At 40.3% G+C, this 25,366-nt stretch overlaps 2 protein-coding genes across 3 annotated transcripts in view; both read left to right on the forward strand.

Moving 5' to 3' along the window:
* The first annotated feature begins 1,297 nt into the window (after window positions 1-1,297).
* klc2 (kinesin light chain 2) lies at window positions 1,298-15,235 on the forward strand. 2 transcript variants are annotated; one of them, XM_022202203.2, is made up of 14 exons: window positions 1,298-1,477; window positions 3,949-4,194; window positions 4,309-4,648; window positions 6,620-6,836; window positions 6,920-7,109; window positions 7,296-7,469; window positions 7,694-7,793; window positions 8,438-8,487; window positions 8,700-8,767; window positions 9,696-9,804; window positions 10,313-10,465; window positions 10,704-10,828; window positions 11,474-11,531; window positions 12,211-15,235. In XM_022202203.2, exons 2-14 carry the CDS (start codon window positions 3,967-3,969, stop codon window positions 12,292-12,294), a joined length of 1,896 nt encoding a protein of 631 aa, XP_022057895.1. In that variant the 5' UTR covers window positions 1,298-1,477; window positions 3,949-3,966; the 3' UTR covers window positions 12,295-15,235. The 2 variants fall into 2 exon arrangements, with proteins under 2 accessions (XP_022057895.1, XP_022057894.1); XM_022202202.2 differs by lacking the exon at window positions 1,298-1,477 and adding an exon at window positions 1,872-2,003.
* Window positions 15,236-15,364: 129 nt separating this feature from the next.
* Window positions 15,365-25,366, forward strand: part of LOC110956599 (serine/threonine-protein kinase D3-like) — a 28,743-nt gene continuing 18,741 nt past the window's right edge. The window contains exons 1-7 of the mRNA XM_051944019.1: window positions 15,365-15,537; window positions 15,999-16,156; window positions 20,331-20,469; window positions 21,740-21,871; window positions 21,978-22,132; window positions 22,214-22,409; window positions 24,547-24,630. Coding sequence (XP_051799979.1) covers window positions 16,010-16,156; window positions 20,331-20,469; window positions 21,740-21,871; window positions 21,978-22,132; window positions 22,214-22,409; window positions 24,547-24,630 — 853 coding nt within the window. The 5' untranslated portion in view covers window positions 15,365-15,537; window positions 15,999-16,009. The remainder of the gene's footprint in view (window positions 15,538-15,998; window positions 16,157-20,330; window positions 20,470-21,739; window positions 21,872-21,977; window positions 22,133-22,213; window positions 22,410-24,546; window positions 24,631-25,366) is intronic.

The raw sequence follows: 25,366 nt of genomic DNA on the forward strand, positions 1-25,366 counted from the left end.
TATCTGTGTGTTTGTGTATACAGCTTAAAAATTTAGTGTTAAACCGTATTCTCAAACGTGGAAAATGCAAAGAATACAGCCTTTGCAAAACTTGTAATACCAATTCAGTTTTATTTTTACAGCGCCAATTCACCACAAAGTAGCTGATGAATATATCTTAAGATGTCCTTCTGATAGAATACAGGAATACATGTAAATTATGGGAAATACAGTCTTTGTTGTTGCAGATAAATGTATTAAAATCAGCAGATAAAAAACACAGGATACATAACCAAGTCAAATACACTTCAGATAATGATTTAAAGTGTAAATAAACAGTACACATGATGCAGGTCAGTGGTACATGGAGCCTCCAACTGTCCTGTTTCCCTCTTTGGATGGAGGCTGCTGCTGACATAATTGCACAAAGAGCAATGCAAGAGGCTTCAGCTCCACGTCCTGTTTTCTACAGTTCTACAGTTTCATTTTGCAGAAGCTTCTATCCAAAGCGACATACATCTGAGAGTAGATACAACACAAACAAGGAGAAAACAGCCTGTTTAGTGAAAAGACGAATTAAGCTTCAGTGTTAATCTCAGAAATATAAAGCTGCTCCAGGTGAAAGTTTTGCTCATTTGTCTTCATTTCAAAAATGTTCATACTGCTAAATAATGACTGTCTTTTCTATTATAAATTGAAAATAAAATCTGAAAGTCACTGAGCTAGACCACAGCTGTCATTTTTTTGTGGTTATCAGATAGAGTAACATTGATATCTGATACATTATTAATGCTCATTTTAATTTTTAGTTTTATTGGTGATTTTACTTTATATTGCCCCTGTCCTCCACCTCCCTATTTAATTTTAATAGATACTTGTTTATAGTGGTTGTTTTGCTTGTATTTATGTGAGGATTGTAATATATTTTAAAAAAAATATTTCTCTTTGTAGCAGAAGAGACTTGACTGTTATCTGAGTCAAAAAAGAGAAAGAAATATGATCCAGTGCTATTCATAAAACATTTAGACACCTTAGACACACAATGCCACTTACTGCAAAGAGGTTTTTTGGGGCAAAATAATGTACATTATGCCACTTTAGCTCAGACAGGAATCTAAAGTAAATCTATTTTAGATATAAAAGCAGTTAAAATGCTGAAGAAAACTCTCTAGAGAAGATGTAGTACTTAGAAGATGCTGATGTTGAGAGAAGCTCGCTGGGAGCGGCACTTCTGCTGTACGCATGCGCGGCATATTTTCCCGCCCCGGCTGAAAACAGTACAGAGGGCTGAAAACAGTACAGAGTCTCAATTTTCTCACTATCTTTGGCTGAGGAGGACTCCGGGAAAACAGCCATTTTCGTCTCCTGTCTGTCACATTTGAAGCACCACTACAGTAACATCATTTTTTAAACTCGTGAATGTTCAGTCAGTAACAGCCAACACTGTAGACACGTTTAAGTTATTTGTTCCTGCCCTGTTTTAACAAGTGACAGCCTGGTAAGTTACGGTGAAGGGGGAATTATTAAGCAAGGAGTTCGCTAAGGCTAGCTTAATTGCTAACTTTGCTCGTGTTTTTATTCGCATGAACTCGGTTGTGTCGGAGCCATTTCGGTCTCTAATTGCTTAGTAACGTCAGGCGTGTGAAATGAACAAGACTAGCAAGCTAACTATACTTACTAGCGCCTGGCTTTCTTCAAATTAAGCTAGCGGTAATGGAATGGTTAATTACAAACTTTGGATAGCATCTTTGCTAAGTCGTATTTAGGAGGGAAATAGCCTTCTTTCATGTAATAGTAACAGGAACAACATATTTCCACTAGTACATCTTGTTTAGTGTCGTGTTTGTGGCCTACATCGACTCACGGTGCGTCGCCATAACAGTGCATGAGGGTTTTATTTTGAAACACGGGACAGGAAGTAGTTTTATTGTGGCAGCCTTGACCGAAGTCCGTCTGCAGCATCACAACATTGTACCGCCGCTTTGTTCGAGGGTCGGAAAGCATTGCACTTGTCTTCGATGAGGGTAAAGAAAAATGTTAATATTTTAATATCCATATCGGAATACTGTCGCAGCTTTAGATATAAGATAGATTATTATGTGTGATGGCAGTATGTTGGTGTATTTGTAGAAAATCAGACGGCGAGGTCTGTAAATGTGTCATCTGCAGTCGCCAGCGTTGCTACCGATGAATCTCTTTACATTATTCCTGCAACACTGTTATTTGTGCGTACTGTAAATAGTGCATGCTGTTCTGATAGCTATTCTGTGCATCGCTGGGTTGTGTACCACCTTGCAGCTCGGGCCTGCACTGTTTACAAACAGCTTGCACGGCGCAGCAACACATTTTTAGTGATTGTCAAATAATTGAGATTTTACGAACCGTCACTTACAGCTTTGTCCTTTCAGAACAGTGCTCTCTATTGTCGGTCACCTTGATTGATCTGCTGCCAAGCCTAACGTTTCCTCCCTCCCGGCTGCAGGCCTCGACCACACATACACCAGCTCATTTGTTTATTTGAGGCTTAAAATGGTTTCATCAAAGACGTGTGCCTCAGCGATGGCATTAAATTCGTGATGCGATCTTTCTTAGCTTCCCTGTTCTGATGGCGTTTGTAAACCTTGAACTTGGAGGGATGTGTGAATATTGGTGCATTGCAGTGAGTGTGTGAGGCGGATGGGAGGAGGGAGAGGAGGGGATGGGTGAGTGAGAGAGCTAGACAGACACATGGAGAGAGAGAGAGAGAGAGAGAGAGAGATGGGGGGGGGGAGGGAGGGAGGGAGGAAGCAGGAGAAGAGGACAGGTGCGCCTCCACCATTAAAGCTGGGAAAGAGAGAAAGTCACGATGTTGCACAATTGGCTCCTCTGTCCTTCCTGCTGCTGCTGCATCGGTTTTTATTTCCAACTGGTCAATATTTAGAGCCACAGGACGCATGCTCAGTGTGGACAGTGACAGTGTGGAGGTGGGTATTGGTATGACAGTGTGTCACTTTGAAAATGGGAACAGCTTAGTAGTTCAAATATGACAATACAGATGGAAGTTTGTCCTTTCCTAGCTGAGAGAATTAATCGTGAACTCATCAAAATGATTCAGAGACCACATCAACCATCGCTGGCAATCAGTCCACCCGAGAAAACATTAATAATTTAAACCAAAAATCTTAAGGATTTGGACTACTAGTCAGACTTTAAAACCCAACACCAACAACAACAAAAATCAAGGCTCTGGGACATTTCACAGAGTAATAAAATGATCTAAACTATTATCGTCAGATTGAATGATAATAAAAATAGCTGAACTTTAATCTAACAGCTTAAGCCAGAAGACCATCATTGCTTTTGGACCGAGGCATTCACACTATATTGATATTGATGTTTGAGGGATAAGATAGAATCTATTTGGTTGGTAAACTGTGTAATAGTGATCATTTTTCTCTACTGAAATTTCTTTTTACTTATCATTTGACATATACACTGATCCTGAACCTATGTGAAAAGTGAAAATCAGCCAGTAATGCTGTTCATTCGGAAGTCAGTTTTCATTGCCCTGTGATATTTGATTTAATCAATATCTGCCAGCGCTGCCTCTCTCTGTTCTTGTAAGAGCAGATCTGTTGAGTGATCAGTTCTCCCTTTAATTGGATTTGCTGGTCACTGGCAGCTGCTGCATCAAGCCCAGATGAACCCTCTTGGAGCAATCTAATGTGGTTTAACTGTACATATAGTAAATATATCTCAGTATTGTTCACTTCATCTTGCTTCCAGTGCTTCCTTATTTTTATCCTCCCTCTGTTTGTCTCTTCCACCTCCAGTTGACCTTAGTGACCAACAGATAGAGAATGTGGTTGCACTGAGCAACTAATGTGTAATTTGTGACAATGCAAAGCCGTACTGAGAAAAAGATGAGCACAGTCAGCAAAAAAAAAAAAAAATTCTCCTCAGTTTTGCTTTTCTTCCCTGTCCCCACAGTGTGTATGAAACCAGGCAATGTCCACCATGGTGTATCCACGTGAAGAAGCCCTGGAGCGACTGAGCCAGGATGAGATCGTCCTCAACACTAAGGCCGTCATGCAGGGTCTGGAGACCCTGCGAGGTGAGCACGCCCAGCTCCTCAACTCACTGCTGGACTGCACCCAGCCACCCGTCGCCCAGGAGAAGTCTGGACTGCTCCGCAAGAGTCTTGAAGCCATCGAGCTGGGCCTGGGAGAGGCACAGGTGAGAGACACAGTCCTGATTCTATTTACTGTTTGTAGTGTGTGTTTTTGAAATTTTTGCTCCTAAAAATGTGATTTTTTTTTCAGCTACAATTATACTTTCCTTTTTCTCCAGGTGATCATCGCCCTGTCAAGCCACCTGAGCGCCGTGGAGTCGGAGAAGCAGAAGCTGCGCGCTCAGGTGCGTCGGCTCTGCCAGGAGAACCAGTGGCTGCGGGACGAGCTGGCTGGAACCCAGCACAAGCTGCATCACAGCGAGCAGAGCGTCGCCCAGCTGGAGGAGGAGAAGAAGCACCTGGAGTTCATGAACCAGATCAAGAAGTTTGACGATGACGTCTCGCCTTCGGAGGAGAAGAGTCAGAGCTCAGCTGGCAGTGGAGGTGGTGGAAGTGGAGGAGACACTTCAAAGGACAGTCTGGATGACCTGTTCCCCAATGACGATGACCAGGGACCAGGTATGAGCACAGCAGCAGTGATTAAAGAGCCCTCAGCTCTGGAAGATTTTATTACGATGATAAATGGACAAAGGGTTCAATAGAGCTGTTTATTTCCAAGGGATGACAGTATTTCAACCTAAAGAAGCAGGTGGTTATAATGGTTGCTTGCTATTGGGCATTTTACTATCATATCTATGTGCATGTGAGCCAGCTTCAAAGTTAATCATCAAATTATTCTCAAAAATCCCACATTACTGATGAAGGAGGATACGACTGTAATCTAAAAGTCTGTAACAATAAATACAACTTTTTTAGATAATTGGTTAAATATCGGTTCACATCCATGCACATAATCTACATGCTAGTGTAAAAGGCTGACTGCTGATAGTGATTTAGAGATAACTGGTCATGCACTAGCTATACAGACATATTATAGTATATTTGTTATATATAAATACACATTAAAATCAGTAGATCGTAAAAATTCTTAAATGCGTTTTTTACCCATTGTGTGAAGCATGGATATTAAGTAGATTTTTTTTTTATTATAATGTATACACAGGTGCAGTTCATTATACAGGGATTCAGGCAAAGTTACTCTTTTGTATTAAAAAAAAGAGTAAAAGTCTGTTTCTTGTAAACAACAGCCCCATTTCATACAATACTTTTGAGTCTTGTCACTGTAGCAGAATAATTGTTTCAGCAAAATGCACACAGCTCACTGTGTATGAAGGGATTCATAGTAGGAGGGTTTCCTTGAAGCAATAATTTAGTTGCAGACTTTTCCTTGTAAACATTAAAATCTTTAAAATGTAAGTATCATGTTTCATAGACCTTTAGGCTTATCTTCAAAAGTCACAGCCACCTTCCTGCAGGATGCAGAGACCCGACTGCACAGAAAGAGAACCAGAGCTGTGTTTATTTAATGTACAGAGCGTCAAAATAAAATCACTCTGCTCGGCACAATCATGCCTTTCACTAACTGAAAGGCCTCTGCTGCCCTGAAGTGTGAACTTAAAGAGTAGTATACACGATTTATTCTCTAGCCTTAGTTGTGATACAAGGAGCTCCTTGTAGAAGTTGCAAACCTACAGTTTACTCATCAAATGTGACAAAGTTTAGAAAAGAAGAACTTATTTGAAGCAAGAGCTGGGGTTTGGGTCGGGTTAAGTTAACTGTCTAAACAGAGGCTCAGTACTTTTAAATGGATTTTTTCAGTGTCAACAAAGTGAAATTAAACTGCAAAGAAGGTCACTTGTATTAGTATGTGGAGCTTGTTCAGTTTTGCTGCAGCATTCGCTTCTTCAATTATTAATGCCTGAATATTCAAAAACGATTCTCTGAGAGCTCGTCTCTTAGCTTCCTCTCTGGTGCTTACTTTTAAAGTCAAATGTACCTTCAACCTGGAACATGGAAACATATATCTTGTTGAATGGTTGTTTTAGGCCCAGTAGAGCTGCTGTTGAAATTCTGTTCTTGGTTATCAAACTGTAGTTAAAACACTGGAAGGAGAAGTGATTAATTAGACTCACCTGTGAACAGGGGGAGGGGAAACTAAACAGAAAGGAGAAAGACAGAAAAGAGTTGAGCGTGCAAAAAGTAGCTTTTTAAAGTTAATTCTTTGTCCACATTTTGGACCTTTACACCACAAAATTAGTATAGTAACGTACAGAAGAAAAAAATTGTGAATCATCATTTATTCCAAGAACTTGCTGGATTTCCCTACCCTACCATGTACTGCTGGATGAGTGCTGATCACTGGAGCAGATTTGACTCGAAGCGTTTCTACCCATCAAATATTTTCATAACTAAGGAATCATTTTTGAAGCAAAAGTGACCTAGTTCTAGCTGGTCACATCTGAAGATGTACAGCAATTTGTTCTGACTACTAGAATGCAACATTATCAGAGGTTTTAGGACATTCTAATAGGGTTTTTCCAGTGTCTTAACAGTCTTATGGGATCCTGTACTCTCCTATCTGTGGTACAGCTCAGCCCAGTGGGGAGGTGGCAGCCCAGCAGGGAGGCTACGAGATCCCAGCCCGGCTCAGGACGCTGCACAACCTGGTGATCCAGTACGCCTCTCAGGGGAGGTATGAGGTGGCTGTGCCGCTGTGCAAACAAGCCCTGGAGGACCTGGAGAAGACATCTGGACATGACCACCCTGACGTGGCCACCATGCTCAACATCCTAGCCTTGGTGTACAGGTGGGAGAAGGAAATAAAATACTTTCATTAACTAGTGGGGATCAGAGAGAAGATTTTAAACGGTGCTGCTGTTCGTTTTCCAGAGATCAGAACAAATACAAAGAAGCTGCTCATCTTCTGAATGACGCCCTGGCCATCAGAGAGAAGACACTGGGGAAGGACCACCCAGCTGTGGCTGCAACCCTTAACAACCTGGCTGTACTGTATGGCAAGAGGGGCAAGTACAAGGAGGCTGAACCCCTTTGCAAGAGAGCGCTGGAGATCAGAGAGAAGGTAGAGACCCACACCACCAAATCTAACTGTAAAATGTAGGGGAAAAAATCTGTTTTGTTTGTGTTTGTAACTAAATCTCTATTTATATAAAATATACGTAATCATACAAATGATTATGAAAGTTTCCATGCGAGTATGATTTGTCTTGCAAATGTGTATGCTTGAATTTGCATCTGCTGTGTCCAGGTGCTGGGAAAATACCATCCAGACGTAGCCAAACAGCTGAACAACTTGGCCCTGCTGTGTCAGAACCAGGGCAAGTACGACGAGGTGGAGTACTACTACAGACGGGCCCTGGAGATCTACGAGTCTAAACTGGGAGCCGACGACCCCAACGTGGCCAAGACCAAAAACAACCTGGTGGGGAAATAATTTGTTCAGTCGATCACCTACTGGACTTTTGATTTTGTATATAGTGCCTAAATTTAAGAAAATTTTCAGTCAGGCTTATCTCATTTTAATTCCCGTTTTCACTTTGTGTTGTCTTATTCTAGACTTATTTTGTATTTTCTTGTCCGTGAATTAGCTGTTTTTACCCAGGTTAGACACACTGATCAAGAACTATTATTGTTGTTTCTCTTCAGGCTACATGCTACCTGAAGCAGGGGAAGTTCAAGGATGCTGAGACCCTGTATAAAGAGATCCTGACCAGAGCACATGAGAAAGAGTTTGGATCTGTCAATAGTAAGTGGAGTCAGCAGGTAAACAACAGAATCCTACTGAAGTGAGCCAATTAAACCATCCTGGTCAAAGAGTAGCTTATGTGGAGAAGATCAGGTGTTGGTTGTGGGCCAGGTTTGGATGTAGAGTCACATTAGCCAAACATGAATTATCTTTGATACATTTATGACTTTATTACGATAAAAATGTGCTGAAGCCTCTGTGTCAGTCAGCACATTCCTGTGACAGCTGTGTTTTGGGATTCAGTTTTTGGTGTAGCCACACCCTGATCCCTGCATCGCTCTGAGTTCTCAGCAGAGGATTATTCTGCAATACCAAACCGTGCGAAGCAGCTTAATGTTGATGTCCTCAACCCCCCTCCGCCTATCCCGTTAAGTCTATCAACCCTTATGTGCTCACATAGTCAGCATGAGAGAAGGCCTTGCTGGGAATTTGGCATTACACCAGTTTGTTGAGCGGCAGCCTTGCATTGTATGCAATCACATGTGTTTACATGGACAGAGAGGCTTCACTTTCAAATCTAGATCAGTTCAGGGATCTGTGCTGTTTTCTGGGCAGTGGATTTCAATGTCATAGCTCACGCATGTTTGTTTTTTTTAATGTCAAATAGAATGTAAGGGACTTTTCTTTTGTCTTTATTTTTTCAGACGATAATAAGCCAATCTGGATGCATGCGGAGGAGAGAGAAGAGAGCAAGGTCAGTTATCTGGGTTGACCTTTTCCTCCCACACGTACAAATGGGTTGGAGAGCAAAATAAGGATGATGGAGAACAACAGAAGGCAGAAAGGGCAACGGAGACATTTTTAACTTGCAGTTTAATGGGCCAATGTTTCATACTTAGCTCCTCCTGCTTTCTGCCAGTTATCATCTGACTCTCTCTTTCCTTCCTCTGTCACTGTGTCTTTCAGGGTAAACGTAAGGACTCTGGTCCGTATGTGGAGTATGGGAGTTGGTATAAAGCCTGCAAAGTGGACAGGTGAGTCCGACATCTGAATTCATTGAAAATATGTTGAAATCAGGAAGCAGCTGAAAATATTTTTAAAGAACAGTTTGACCTTAAATATTTGCAGGCTCATGTCAGCAATGGTGGAAAGTACTTATGTACAATTTGAAGTGCTTGCATTTGATTTCCATTTTGTGCTACTTTATACGTCCCCTCTACTACATTTGACAGAGAAAAATTCTACTTCACTGTGTTTGTCTTACAGCTTTAGTTTCTTTTAGATGAGGATTTTACACTGAAGATAATGTAAAGAGCTTTTAGAATGGAATACATTGTTAGTTATACCAGCCGTTTCCAGCCTTTGTAGCCTCTGAGATGTTAGAAAAAGCAGTGCATGCTTAGGATCACATTTTAGATGTCTGAGTTGTTTACAGCTTCACCAAATACCTGAATGCTAGTGACTTGGTTTAATTTCAGTAAATGCTCAAATGATCCCATATCTCACCAAAAATCAAAGATTAGAGGGAAAAAATTCCAAAAACTGGAACCTGATTTCAGGACAGATTTTCTTCTTTAATCTCACATCAATCGTTTCATAACCCCTCACATTTATGTCCTGTCCTTGTATGTAAAGTAGAGCAAACTACTTCTACCTTCAGCAGCTACAACAGCAACATGTTGACACAGTAGTACTTCATGAACAAGAAAAGTACTCAGAGCGCAGTACTATGCCAAGGCTGCTCAGTTGTTGTATGATTTCTGACAGATAAGTCCTGATAAGCCCACAGCGGTGGATTTGTAGTAGGATCATGTTCATTTTTGGCTTTTGGAAATCGATTTTGTGTCTTTAACCTTGATTGGTTAAGATGGTTAATAAAAACAACAGCAACAAGTAAATGAAAAGAAACAACATTCAACTTGCTGAATCTTGTTTTCTTTTTTCTTTTTTTATTAACAATAGTCCAACAGTGAACACAACCCTCAAAAGCTTGGGGTCGTTGTACCGTCGCCAGGGCAAACTGGAGGCAGCAGAAACTCTGGAGGAGTGCGCCAGCAAGACACGCAAACAGGTACAACACAAACACTGTGAAGACTGCTGTATGACTGGTAGAATTACGGCGGTTAGATTAGTGGTCTGAGCTCTATTCACAGGTTTTTCAGTTCAGCAGCCTGATTAGTTCAACAGACATTCCAGCTGTGATTTATTAGACCATAAATTGTTCCAAAGTGATTTAAAGATCAGCCAATAAGCTAATGTTTGGACGTTGTAGTAAAAAAAAAAAAAAACTTTAGGACTGTAGACATGCTGTGTGAGCTATTGTATAAAAGCTATAATTTTCTTTCGGGCGCCTTCATCTCTCTTTGTCTTTCTTTTTTATCGTGTGTGTGTGTGTGTGTGTGTGTGTGTGTGTGTGTGTGTGTGTGTGTGTGTGTGTGTGTGTGTGTGTGTGTGTGTGTGTGTGTGTGTGTGTGTGTGTGTGTGTGTGTGTGTGTGTGTGTGTGTGTGTGTGTGTGTGTGTGTGTGTGTGTGTGTGTGTGTGTGTGTGTGTGTGTGTGTGTGTGTGTGTCCACTCCCAGGGTATCGATGCCATTAACCAGAGCAAAGTGGTGGAGCTTCTGAAGGACGGAGCAGCTGGAGGGAGCGACAGGCGACACAGCAGGGAAGGAATCAACGGACCAGGGGGACAGCGGGGGGAGAATGAGGGTGACGACTCTGCTGAGTGGAATGGGGTGAGGATCTGGACATGAATTAATTCTAATGAAGGCAGTTATGAGTTCATGTTCAGGTAGTGGAAACACAAGGACAGCAGAACCTTGCATGCAGTGCAGTGACATCTGAAATAATCTAGATGTTTGACTTAAACTATTTCATACGTTGATGTCGAGATCCTCAGCTGCCATTAAATCAGAATATCTAGAAGTTGAATATCAAGAAGATGTTTGCAGTAAAAAGGTGTTTTGTCCTTAGGATGGCAACGGGTCTCTGCGTCGCAGTGGTTCCTTCGGGAAGATTCGTGATGCTCTGAGAAGGAGCAGTGAAATGCTGGTGAAGAAACTGCAGGGGAGCGGACCTCAAGAACCCCGCAACCCAGGGTAAGATTATTGTTTGTGTGAAATGTGGCCTTTTAGTCAATGGGCTGCAGTGTCTTTAATGTCTTTAATCCTTATCCCGTGAATTAACAGTTCGAGTGTATTAAACTTAGGCATGACTGTTAGACACTCTGAGAAGTGGCAACACCCCACTAGCTTGTGCATTGTCTTTCTGTTGAACGTTGGTCATTGGATTTGCACAGTTAACTAACATCATTTGACTGATGAAGATCTAGCACTGAAACATCAAGAGTAAAGTGCAGGAGTGCGGTGGTCCGGCACAGTTTTCCTTAGTCTTAAATTTTTTCTTTAAAGGTGTGGAAAACAGTGGACCCAGTGATATAAAATAAATAATTTAGAATGTTTAAAAACAAAAATCACATATTTGTTTCATTCTGTGTAGCTCAAATAATTATTAAAATTGTTGGCAATTTGTTTTTGCGTTGTTTGACCAATCAATTGTTTTTTTTTTTGTCAAGTTTATCTTATTTATGCTTCCCCATTTGAACTTGAATGGTTTGTTAGTTCTAAATATACTTAACAGTATTAAACTTCATTTTATAAAGGCAATGTCTCTGTTTCGTACACAAGTTGTTTCGTACAAGTTTGTGTTTTGAGTTCATTATTTGATTGTGGTTTTCTGCACAGAATGAAGAGAGCGAGCTCCCTCAACTTCCTCAACAAGAGCACTGAGGAAACCACACAGGTACTTATTCCTGCTTCTTCACACAATTCATCACAGCGCATGATTTAACTTGGGTTTGGGCCAATACCTGACAAATGAGCTGCTTAGTCACATGAGGGCAAAAATCGTGTAAATCCTGTCCGGTTCATGGATTTTTAACAAATCTAAAAGATAACTGATGTGGCCTTTGGTATGTATCAGTATACTAAATGTATATATATCAGTATTCCTCTAAGAATCAGTCATTCATAGTGTTATATTGTCTGTTGGTACATCTGCATTTTATACAAGGATTGGCCAAACTCTCTGACATGCTTTTCAGACTGCTCGGGACAAGTGCATGCTCAGAATTGCAAGTATTCTCATCTTTCATGCAACTTAAATGAAGAGAACACTTATGTCCTCAAACAGGTGATTTAGCAGCTCTCAATGTATATGTATTAGACTGAAGAACTCCTTTATACATCAGTGTATTCTGCTGCTGTAAGAGTGTTGAGCCAAATTCTGGTATTGTAAAACCTATGTCTTTGCATGCTTATGGCTATTTTTTGGATGAGCATGGTTGTGTGCATTTATCTTTGCCAAAGTCGGGCCTTAAAGATGTCAAATTTATTTCATTGTAGGTTGAAAATAGAATTGTTTGTTCTGTATATCTAGTGCTGTCCAAACCAAATATTAACATAAACTGCTCTGTTTTCAGGATGCCAACTCTGGACTGTCAGACTGCAGGGGACTAAGTGCGAGCAACGTGGACCTTTCCAGACGCAGCTCCCTGATTGGCTAGACAGAGCGGCGAGCTGGAACTCAGGAGGCATAAAGGGGCCCGACGAGGAGAGGCTGTTAGCATCTCGGTTTGATCCAACTACACACCTAAAGCTCAAAGCGAGATCAAACACTTGCACCTGCAGCATATTTTCTAAAGAACACTAAAAAGAGCATTACCACACTAAACGTCCTCCTGTAAGACGCAGTCGCTGCTGCTTCGCTGTACAAACCGCCACCATCGATCAGAACAGAGAATATTTAGATACACATTTATGAGCATGCTGCTTACTAGAAAGTGGAATGTCTGCACCTGAACGCCTCGTGTTTTTGACTCATAGCACCGTAGCAAATCATCGTATTCACATTGTGACGAGTCGGTTTCTTCAATCTACGCTCTCATGTGCAGACACTCAACCTTAGGTAGGCTTAATGTACTCCAGTTTCAGATCAGAGAGACGCGTTGCACTTTGTATATTTCACCAGTAGCATGAAGTATTGGCTAATGCTAACCATCAATCGAATGCATATCACAGATGGTGGAAAAAATAAAAGGTACGATATGCTTAGATTTTAACCCAGAGAAAAGAAGGGCAATTAAAAGAGAAAACAAGCATCTTAGGGGACTTTCAACAGGAACGTTAGCACTAACCATTTCAACCTCACTTTTGCCTTCTTGTTTTTTTTTTCCTGTATATACAGTTTTAAATTATTTCATTCTTTGTATATAGTGCAAATTGATTTTTGTTTTTGTTTACACTTTATTGCATTAAAGAGGGTCTTAGTGGGAAAAATACTGCTTATTTAAAGTGAAGGGGCTTGAAATGAAGGAGAGCAAGAGTGGGAGTGTCAGAAGGAGAGAAAAGAAAGAAATGGGCACTTAGCTCTTCGGACAATGAAAACGTCACAAATGCTGATAAAGTTATTACCTCGATCACTGAAATGTGCTACCAAGCCATCAAGGTTTCAGTCTAAACTAAAATAATGCACTTTGAGTGTGACAGTGCTGTATGTCTGGCTAAAATCTTTATCTACTGAGCAGACTGGGATGGTGATTTCTACTGGATCCTGTAGTAGTCAGGCCTGAGGCAAAAACTGGATTCTTTTTCAAATGAACTTTCTTGCTGAAAGATGAAAAAGGTTCAGAAAGCTCATTTGAACTTAAATATGCAAATGAACCTCAGTCGTTTCTGTAAAGCCCTTCTAAATACTACCTAAAACATGACCTTTAATCAAACACTACAATCAGAACTAAAGACAAACGTAGGATTTGCAGGATTTTACCAAACATCCATAAGTCTGAATGATGCTGAAGGAGAATTATGTTTAAGAAGTATTTCATGTTCATTTGTTTACAATCATTCCAGGCAATCAACCCTCATTTAAAACTCTGGGTAACTGTCTTAATTATTTGTTCAAAGCTGATGCAGTGCGTCGGCCAAAATATGTTTACTTTCATTAGCAATATTTCTCTTGTGACTTTATTTTTTTCCCCTCTCATTTACCGTTGCTGAATACGTATCATTTTGTACAAATCAATCCTCCGTTTTTAATGCTGACATGGATTTCATCAGTCGTAATCAAACCGTCGCAGAAATCCGACCGGTGACGATCCATCCTCGGTGAATTTTGCTGTGCTGATGCGTTTCTTAATTTGGCGCTGAGATTTTATGTTGAAGGTACAGAAAACTGTTCATTTGAATGTTACTTTTAATGTCGATTGTGGGGTCTGGTGACCCTTAACACTGGATTGTTGTGTTGTGCCGTTTGCAAGTCAGGAGACGAACTCCACCAAAATAAGACCAAGGAAACTGTCCACCGAATGTACGCTTTTGTTATGTTAAGTCGAAATCAGACTCAGCAAGTGACATCAAATCCTCAGATTAGATGGCCTTTTTTTTTTTTGCTTTCTTTCATGACTTTCTACAACTTGCTACCAAACCTTGTAATGCAAGAAAGTCAAAAAGAGGTCAACACAACCTGACTGTGATTTCAAAAATGTGGAGACGCAGGTTTACTGCGAGAGCATTTTGTCACCGTTGGTGCATGCACACCATCGCCACATGCCCAAATAAACTAAAGTCCGCCTTCTTGAAGTCACCTTTGATGAAGTCACGCTGAGTCTAAAAAGTGCTTATTATCCTATCAGCTTCTGAATGTGCGAGGTGGCGCAGGTTATGTAATAAAGAAAGCATGCAAAAGGTGAGACGGCGTTAGAGTGTAGGAAGGAGACAAAAGAAAGTAAATGAAAGTGCTTTGGAAAGACACCGGGGAGGGAAAAGTGCTTTAAGTGTTGTTCGCAGCAAATAATGTACAGAAATATCTGTGTGACCTTTATATATGTGTTTACTGTTTGTCACTTGTTCACAGATGATGACGGGAAATTCCTTTAATCACACACACACACACACACACACACAATCTCAACACAATGTAGCTGTAAAAACAAAAGAAGTTAGTGAAACACTAATTTGTAGCTGAAGATCCAATAAACCTGCTCCTTTCCAGTATACACCATCGTACCGATATTAATCAGCCCTCTGCAGTATTAGTCACTTAGTCACCCTGGGTTGGTGCAGTGTTTGTGCTCTTCTGGAAATAACTGGAAGTTCAGGAATTGCAAACTCCATCAATATATGAACTCACTATTTTGCTCTTTTGAGACAAAAAGGTTGTAAATATTCATCTCGAATCAATGTTGCAGGAAGATTTTGATCCAAAGCTTCAAAGATAAATCAGATTATTGTTTCTGTTCTGTGCTTTTTTTTGTTCAAATATTCATGGAGTTCAGTGCATCTACTCGGAGCCACGGAGGGGAAATGTTGCAGATATAAAGGTCTTGTACATGTGTGGGAACTCATGCCTGCAAATGCAGATGATTTAATGGATCTTATTATGACGGGGCCAACCTAATGTGTATTTTATCAAAAGTTCAATAAATACAAATTCCACTTTTCAAAAGACTCTGTGTCTCTTAGATCTTCATGCTTCCTAAATTGTTTTGACTGTTTCAAAGTGTGTAACTTTTCACAGCTAGGGCTGGGGGGGTGTTAACCGAACCCTGCACTGTCGCAGTCTTCACAGAGGTGAGTGTCTATCTGTTACTTCCTGTCTCATCAGCAGCCCACAAAAAGGAAACCAGACCCACTAGAGTTCATTTTCACAATCGGCAACACAATGGTAGGCTAGTCCGCTGTCGCATCGGTGGCACACGAGTCTGCGTTTGACGTGAAACGTTGGAGCTTGAATGAACCAGGATTGCAAAGTAAGATGACTCATCAAATAGAATGAGATGCTGTTGATTTGGTTTGTTACAATTACAGTTTCAAAGAAGTAGTTCAGGTGTGTCTTTTGGTGGAGCTTAACTGTATCCTCATGATGTTATGCTAAATTAATTTACGCCCTGTCATAGTTTTTCTCCATCAGTCAGTGTTTGACATCAGTGAATCAAAAGGTTTTTGTGCCCAAAGTCTTTTTAGAAGAGCTTTTAAAATGTTGCTATTTTGGGGAAGTAACAATCGTGATACCAAATTGAGATCATGGAACAATTTTACTTGTGAAGCCTCATCTGTCATTTCAGATAACAGCTACAGAGTGACCACAGTACATATTTACACCAGGAAAGAATCTAGACAAGTTCTGCATTGAGTCGCAGCAGCTTTTTTCCCCCCAATTTTATTGAAACTCTCTTACATTACCTGTTCATTCATCCATGCTTCCCCACAGACTGCTTCTCCATGTCTGCATCGACTCCCTCCAGTCCCACTACACCAGTTCTAGTCCAGTTTAAGCTGGGCCTGTTCAGGGAAGTGGTTCGAGTCCCAGCTGGCAACCTGAGCTACCGTCATGCCCAGAGGCTGGCAGTCGAGGTCATAGAGCGCAAGGTAACCTACCCTTTACACAGTGGGCCTCATTTCTCAATCTTATGGTGCTAACTTGGAGCACTGTGAGGGTATTATACACCTGACATGAATATACATTAATTGAGACAGTCCACTGATTTAAATTTTGACTTCATGCTGTCACGCTGAACCAGGGAGATAATTGTTGAATGTCTTTTGTTGTTGTCTCAAGACCTATCAATGAGTGTGTAACAAACTCGAGGCATGTAATTTGACAGAAGTGACCATTCAGGAAGCAGGAAAGGTCTGTTTTAGGAGCTTGGGAGCTTAATAGAGATGAAAATGTTCATCTTTCTAAAGTATAATACTGAAACTGCTGAGGTACCACTTTAAGAAACCAGAGCAGAGTGAAAATTATGGTTGGTGTTTATTTTAATCCCCTTTAAATAGACACAAAAACTGCCCTCAGGGCATCCTTTTCTCCCTTTAGTCTTACAAGTCAAGTTTTTAAAACACATACGGCTGATTCTCAAATCTAACCGCAATGGGTTTAACATTCAACCACATAAACAAGATGATAAAACATGTATTAATGGTATAAGAGGGTTGGAGGAGACAGTAAGCCCTGTGAATGAAAACACGCTCTAACCACAACACAGTCCCACCTGGAAAATATTCAGTTGATGTTTCAAGTCTCTCAGGCCTGTCAGCAGTGATAGGAAGTGGACTCTGAAAGGTCACCTCATGTATGAGGGAGAATCGTGTGGGTTACTGCAACAAATGTTGCTGTAGCGGTTTTCTGATGTATCCACTTTACTGCAACACCTGATTTAATCAGAATTTCATCCTGTTCAAATGTCAGTTTAAAACCACCAAACCACCTCAAGGGCAGTTTTTCTTCAGTCTCTGTGACATGCTAGACTCAGAGACTTGAGCACATATGATTAAAATCTGTGAATATAATCAACATAAAAGTAGATAAAAACCCTCCTTTTCACAGCCTCCTCCGATCACTAAACTTTGACACACTTATAAAAACCTTTTCAAGTGTAGATGAAATTTAAAGCTACAGCCAGAAACGGTGCATTGAAGATGCAGTTGAGGTTAAATAAAGCAGGTTGTGAATTGCAGGTGTTAGCCTGTGTCTCTGTCGGCTGGTCTGAGCTTCATACTGCCTCAGTTACAGCGGCTGTGTGGTCGACAAGTGCACAGAAAACTTTCCGACCTCAGACACACACACACACACGCACGCACCCATACACACACACACACACACACACACACACACACACACACACAGAGTGGTGTGAGGAGCTGCATCGCACACACTAGCCCTCCTTTCCAACTTTGATCTTCTCTTGAGTTTCCAGGCAGCAGGCCAGCACTGTGTTACTTTGTGTGTGTGAGTGCACGTTACTTGTGCATTCACTGTACACAAACCTGACTGCAAGAGTGTGCCACTGCAGCTGTGCCAGTTACTGTATGCGAGTATCACTGCATCTCCAACACTAAAGAATCGCACTTATTTTTGCCTAACTGGGTCACACAAAAACAGATTTGAAGAAAATTTGCAGATTGAAAACCAAATCGCCACATTTTCAGAAATGTGCACATTGTATATTTTATCATTTATGCGACTATATACATAATGTGTGTAGTAATGGGAACAGAAAATATTTTTGCTTTTATACCTGCATGATCTGACCACATTTTTAAAGCACACTGTACAGTCACACAAGAGTGGAAACTGCTAAATACTGCTGCTAGGAATTGCCATGTTATATACAGGCAGAAAAAAATAGACAAGTTAAAGTCAATGATTGAAATAACTCTTGCTTTTGAGAGAAGTGACCATAAAATCCCCACAAGATACCTTTCATTCAGAAACTCTCACAGAGCTGATTTTATTGGTCGTTGTCCTACAGGTTCTGTATTAACAGCACCACTAATCAGGGGAAACTCCTCATACTTGTGGTGCGTGATTTGTCGTGTCTTTAGAACCATTTCTCATCTGTGTATCACATTTCGTGGTGGTTTTGCCTTGTGAAGATGTGAAATTGCAACTGACAGAATGAAGATGGCTATCTTCACTGTGTCCACCGTCAGATTGAATCATGCTTCATCTCTGACGCAAATCCTCAGACGTGGTATTTTTTTTGTAAATCTCCAGTAAAAATGATTTAAAAGTAGTTTTTGGTTTTGGTTTTTTCTTCCAACATCTGACTGGGCAGCAGGGAATCAATATTCATAACAGAAACCTAACAAATACTGGATTTTTCCCATAGATATATTGGATAATTTTCTACATATTTTAGTTCCATTGATAAAGGAAAATGATGGAGTCATTATTTGTTAACCTTCCAGCAGTGTATTTCACAAACTAGTTAGCTACTTGACATTGAGACTCCACTGTGTGCTCAGCTGCTACATGTGCTGCAGACAGTGTGGAAAACGAATGGAGGCAGAGCTGAGGGCTACACTACCAAGTACAAATAATAGCTTAGCGAGGTAACCTGGTCCACAGGAGGTTCTGTTCAGAGTTTTGGATATAAATCTGCTGTTAAAAGTGTCTCCCTTTTGCTGTTTAGTTTCCTGTTGGATCTCAGCGCACATCTGAGGGTTACAATACGTTATGTCTGCAAACTGTCTGAGCCATTTCTTAGTAATCCCATTCAACAAAGCCGCGCAGCTGCAGCATCGCACACTGTATTTGTTGCATTGCCATAGGAACTTCCATGCATATAGTTAATGATGCAGGAATATGTTTTTTTTTAATGGCCCTGATTTTATCTCCCAAGTTCATTTTACACAGTTAAACTGCTACTAGAAGACAGATTAGAAAATTGATTACAAAGAGTAATAAATCACATTAATTTCACTTTGATGTGGCTGAAAACTAAGGTGATAATCTTCATTGTTGGACAGTGTCGGACATAAAAGGAACGTGTCTTCAATGCTGTTTCAACAAATAAAGTTTAGCAGCTCTAATATGCGGCTGTTACAGTAGAAATAAGCCGCTGCACTGACCAGTAAAATAACAGTTTTCGAGCCACATTCTTGTCTTGTAACGTGCAATGTCTATGCTTTTTGTCTTATTAAATTTATATCTCTCCATTAAAACAGCTTAGTCCTCTGACTGAAGTAGGCTGAACACAAGTCATCGAACGCTTTAAATGCTCCTTATATGTGATTACTTAGTTTTTATTTCATTCAATGACATAGCAAAAGTGCAATTCAATACAACACAAAGTTTCCAGCTTCTAAATGAAAGGGGGCAGAAAGAAGAATAAACACATGTAACAAACAGTCAGTTTACAATGAGCATTAAAAACAAACTGACCATAATGTCTGAGAGGCCTACACAGCACTCAGATCAAAGTTTTCTCTTATGACAAACACTATGATACTTTTACTTCATTTCTTCGTATTTTAATTACATTTTTAAACCTTGCATGTGAATCAGATCCTTGGATCCTCGTCTCGATTGTTCCATAAATCGACCCCTTTCACAGAAATGCATTGTTCCATTAATTTAATTCAAAATCTTGTTTTTATGAAGATCTCTGTTCCTTTTACTCACTTTCTCTTTTTGCAAATCTGTTCTGAACACTGACTGGTAAAGTCCCTTTATGAGCTTTACACATAATTTGTAGAATACTAGAATCTACTATGTCGTGAAATTTCAACAGTTTTAACTGAATAATTAATAGGTTTATTGGATCTCTGTATTTTTGCAGTTGATTATTCTTATAGCTCTTTTCTGTGAAGTGATTAAAGTCTGAAGCAGAAGGTCTGGTTCAGTTTTTATGTTAGATGGCATACAGGCCGATACAATAGACACTAAATCAACCAGTATTGCCCTGTAATGTCTGCAACCAAAATATTGGTGGGACTTGATTTGGCAAACATTTCTAATGACTTCACCATTTGAAAACTGCAGATTAGAGCTTCTTGATGATCAAATGGAAAATGCCGACATAAAAATATTTATGTTCTGTAAAATATCTCATTTTGTTAAAAAAATGTATTTTTAATTTAACTTCGGAACATTTAATTGAAAATTAAAGTCCATTTTTCAACACTGCTTCTTTCTGCTCTCAAATAATCTTTTTTTTTTTTTAGCTTCAAAAGGCAAAAACATACCAATACTGCAGCTCTTCAGGGTGATTTAAATTGGTCTTATTGCTCGACTCAACCTGATGCTGTGTGTGTTCAGGCTCCAGACTGCAGCGTGGTGGGTGTCGGGGAGAAGATTCTGTTATTCCGACATCAGCCCACACCTGAGCATCTGCTGCAGCGGCTGACAGACTGCGACGAGCTGAAGGATGGAGACCTCATTGAGGTCATCATCGCAGGTCAGAGATCAAAAGACTGAGATTTAATCAGTCAGGTGGAGAGTTAAACAAAAAATCTGTGGATTATCTCTCCATAACCTACTTTTCTACAGTTCCTTATCTGTTTAGTGTGACTTGCAGTTTGTTCATTCACCTTTTCAAATTCCACATGTAAAAAGAAAGGGGACTATTTTGGAGGGAAACTCTAAGTGATTTTATTTTTTTATGCTTTTACCTGCAACCTTCACAAAGCAGTGCTGTCTTGCAGTAAAGCTTATGTGTCAGGTGAGCCTTTAAGTCAAAAACTGGAAGTCTGCTGCAAACAGAATCCATTATGATCACAAGAATAGCAACACACCGTTTAGAAAGAGGATGCTTCATAAGGGGGGAAACAACTGTTCTTTAGAGTCTAAGGACATTTAAGCCACAGTCACAGGACTTTTATTAAACAGAAGGAAACAGTTTGGGAAGAATAGAAATTGCACATATTTTGACACTATATTTCACTCTAGATTCTCATACATGTGGCTTTTTTCGAGCAAAAGTGGAACCATATTTACTGCTGCTGATTACCCCCCTGCAGCATTTAACCCTCCTGTTTTCCTCATTTACAGGCACTGAAAAATAATGTTTCCTTGTCTGGAAAAAAAATCCCCAAATTCAGCAAAAAAATCCCACAAATTTCAGAAAATTTGCAAAATCTTTAGGAAGAAAATTCCAATAATTCCTTAAAAGTTTCCCTTGAAAGTTTTATTTAAAAAAAAAAAAAAAATCCCCCAAATTTGGCAAGAAAGTTCTTGTGAATATTTTCAAAAAATGAGTAAAAAGCTTCCAAATAAAATCCTAAAAATATCTAAAATGATTACATATATATCCGTGAAACGTCTAATATTTTCTTTAAGAACATTCACAAAAAAATCAACCAAAATCCAGCAAAATTCGCTGGATTTTGGTTAATTTTTTTTGTGAATGTTCTTAAGCAACATTTTTAACATTTTTTTCCACCAAAAATGTTCCAAGTTTTCCCAAAAATGTTGAAAATGTGGACATCAGAAGTTTCACTGTGAAAATATATTTTTTTCCCCCCTCATTTTCAAACTTTAAAGCGGGTCAGTTTTCACCCGCAGGACGACACGAGGGTGAATATAAACTTTGAGCCTCAGAGCTCAGGATCAGAAAACAACATGTCATTGTGGATGCTGTAATTGGGCTAACGAATGTGTTCCATATTCTCAATGTCACATGTCTGTTGGTGCTACATATTCAGTCTCTCCTTTTTGATCTGACTCAGGATCAGCCTCTGTGACAGAGATGAGAATCCGTCCACACTCGCTGGTGGTCCAGTCGTACCGGACCCCCACTTTCTGTCACCACTGTGGAGAAATGCTGTGGGGCCTCGTTCGACAGGGGTTGAAGTGTGACGGTAAAGCTGCTCTCTCACCACAAAATACATCTCAAGACTTTTATTAGCTAAAGTTTTCACAAAATCACAAGCACTGTTTCTTTTTGTTTCATTCTCTTCTCCACAGGTTGTGGGTTAGACTTCCATAAACGCTGTGCTTTCCATTTGCCCAATAACTGCAGTCGAGCACGGCGTCAGGTCAGCACCAGCCTCTCCCTGTTTCCACCACGACGACCCCCCACACACTCGCTGTCCAGTCAGGCATCAGGCAGTCTGGAAGAGGTAAGGAGAAAATAGGAAGACGCAGAAGTAGCAGACGGTCATCTGTACCACTGTTGACTTTCACTCTGTGTCCTTCATCAGATCAGCATGTCCAAGCCTACGTCCAGGCCTCCATCGTGGGCCGAGCCTCCCGTCTGGCTGGGAGTCGGCTACGGTGCCAGCGTCAGGGCTCAGGTCCCTCACACTTTCCAGATCCACAGCTACACCAAACCCACCGTCTGCCAGTACTGCCACCGGCTGCTCAAAGGGCTCTTCAGACAGGGGCTGCAGTGCTCAGGTGAGAGAGGAGGAACACCTTCTAGTCCGATTAGAGGAGTTCTACCAAATAAATCTGTTTATACACTACTGTTCAGAAGTTTGGGGTCGCCCAGGCATTTTCATGTTTACCATGAAAACTCTCACTTTTATCCATGTGCTAACATAACTGCACAAAGATTTTTCTAATCATCAATGAGCCTTTCAGCACCATTAGCTAACACAATGTAGCATTAGAACACAGGAGTGATGGTTGCTGGAAATGTTCCTCTGTACCCCTATACAGATATTCCATTAAAAATCAGCCGTGTCCAGCTAGAATAGTTCTTTACCACATTAACAATGCCTAGGCTTTCTCTCATTTAATGTTATCTTCATTGAAAAAAATGCTATTCTTTCAAAAATGAGGACATTTCTAAGTGAGCCCAGTCTTTTGACTGGTAGTGTCTATCACATGCAAGCTTCCCACTCTCTGCTCATGTCATATTCCCTGTAACCCACAGTGTACTGTGAGTCCAAAGCTGCCAAAACAGAAAAAATGGTAATATCTGTTTTTAAATCAATGCAGCTGTGCAAAATGTTTAAAATCAATACGGGTATTAGTACAACATACATACAGTATATCTTTATTGTCTGTAAACCAGCAAAACACAAGCAATTTCAGTAAAGTAGTGATATATTTAGGGTACTTCAGAAACAGTGGGCCCTTGACATAACCAAAGAACACGTGTATCATACTTGGAATTAAAGGAATCCTCATTAAAAATATTTGTTTTTGTAAAACTAATTGTTAAATTATTTGAAGTAGTCGTTGAACATTTTGGGAAGTGCATGTATTAGCTTTCTTGCCAAGACTGAGATGAGGAGGTTTCCTGCTACATGTGGCCTACGCATGTGCATCAAGAGCCCTTTGCTGCAACATAGTTCTGTTTTCCTGGAATACAACTTCACACTTGTGGTAATTACAGGCATCATGACTGTCACAGTGCGTCACAATCGTCCCGTGCTGTCCAGACATGGTCGTGTTCTGTGTGAAATTTCACAGCACTTGGCTGCAGTCTGTTAAGGTTGGGGCCTGATCACTGTTCGGACCAACAATTTGTTTCCCTCCACACTATGCACTGTGCACAGTCTGTCTCCTCAGCATCAGTTAATGCTTTTTTTTTTTTTTTTGGACTTTTTCCTGTCTCACCTCATTTTCACAGAAGCAGGCGTGTTGTCTTCAAGCATGTCTAAATATTGGCATTTGGTCTCATTTATGTGGACGTATGTGTATGGAATTGATGTATTGGGTGCCCAAATTTATGTTCTGTGGAATATGATGTAGAATTAATACATATTCACGAGTGCTTGTGGATTTTGCATAGGGCCCTGTGCACTGTAAATATGAGCAGCTGGTTAGGTTAGCACAAAAACTGGAAATACAGAGAGCAGGAAAATAAAACCTGTACCAACCAGCATTGTAAATGTTCGCTAAATTTCAAGTTGCATCTTATTAGTTTGCACAAAAATGTGTAAAAATGTCACATTGTGGTTTTCAAGGCTGCTCTATACTTCTTGACCTGTTGCAGGAAGATCTTCTCACTCATTTGTAGCATATTATACAAAATGACGAATTCCCGAACATTTGAAAATCCTAGCATGCTAGCATTAATGTTATCATGCTTTGAAAAGAAATATAGCTTCACTTAAAATATGGTTTTAAAGCTCCAGAAAAAACTATCGAATGTCAGAAGCTCCTCACTTTCAATCCGCAGCTATTGAAATTCTAAATGCTGTGCAGCCTGCCTTAAAGATAAAAACATATTTCTACTCTGTGGCCATTTTTAGACGTTCTCTTCCAGCAGCGCATTGACTTTGATTAGTCATGTTTGGATTAGAGGCTCATGAGCTCACGCTGGTCCCAAAGAGGCCGATGTACTTGCAGTTGTCGTGTCAGGGAGCTGGTGTATCCCACTTGCTTGCGGAAGCAGATTGGGTTGAATTTTTACCGACTTTTTTTTTACTGTGGACAAGATGAATTTTCATTATGAAAACTGACACTGAAATATGAATAATTTAGCCACAAGGATGCTCTCATGACCTTTCCGAACACCGGGGCCCTTCGTTTTCTGTCAGTGTTTCAACCTCCCGCTACTCCTCCTGTGATCATTTTTCAGACTGCAGGTTCAACTGTCATCAGCGCTGCGAGTCTTTAGTGCCCAGAGACTGTCCGGGAGAGAGGAGAGGCGTCAACGGGGAAGGTGAGCGGCTCCCTACAGCTTTTCATTCGGCGTTCTGGGCTTGTGTTAGATCATGACTCTTTGAAAAGCCTCCCCTCCTCTAGTCTGATGTTCTCATGGCACTGAGATGAGTCAAAGATGATTCACCCTCCGTCTGAAGGATGTTTGATCGCCTTCGGTCTGGTATAAATTCCCAGAAGTGTCCCATTTGTCCAGTGCTGATGACGATTAGCAGCATGATGACTCAGAGAAATGGGAAAAGAGGCTGATGAGATTCAGAATGATTTTCAGAGATCATGTTTGACCGGGGGATGAGTTAAAACTGAGGCTGTACATTATATACCTGAATTACTGATAAATAATAATAAACCGAGAGGAGGATAATCTGCGTAATCTTGTTGAAGTTTGAGCCATTTATCAAGAAAAATACGAACCGGTTTCTTTTTCCTGTGTCAATATCACGTTTTTGATTGTTGGTTAAACATTGGTTGTTTTGAATATTTATAGATTTAGTGACTTTAACCCTCGTGTCGTCCTGTGGGTCAAAAATCGACCCGTTTTAAACTTTGAAAATGTGGAAACAAATCCATATTTTCACAGTGAAACTTCTGAGGTCCACAATTTCAACATTTTTGAGAAATCTTTGAACAATTTTTGGTGGGAAAAAAAGAAATGTTAAAAATGTTTCTTTAAGAACATTCACATAAAAATCAACCAAAATCCAGCGAATTTCGCTGGATTTTGGTTGATTTTTATG

This window comes from Acanthochromis polyacanthus, chromosome 23 (genome assembly GCF_021347895.1).
Source record: "Acanthochromis polyacanthus isolate Apoly-LR-REF ecotype Palm Island chromosome 23, KAUST_Apoly_ChrSc, whole genome shotgun sequence".
Taxonomy (NCBI): Eukaryota; Metazoa; Chordata; class Actinopteri; family Pomacentridae; genus Acanthochromis; species Acanthochromis polyacanthus.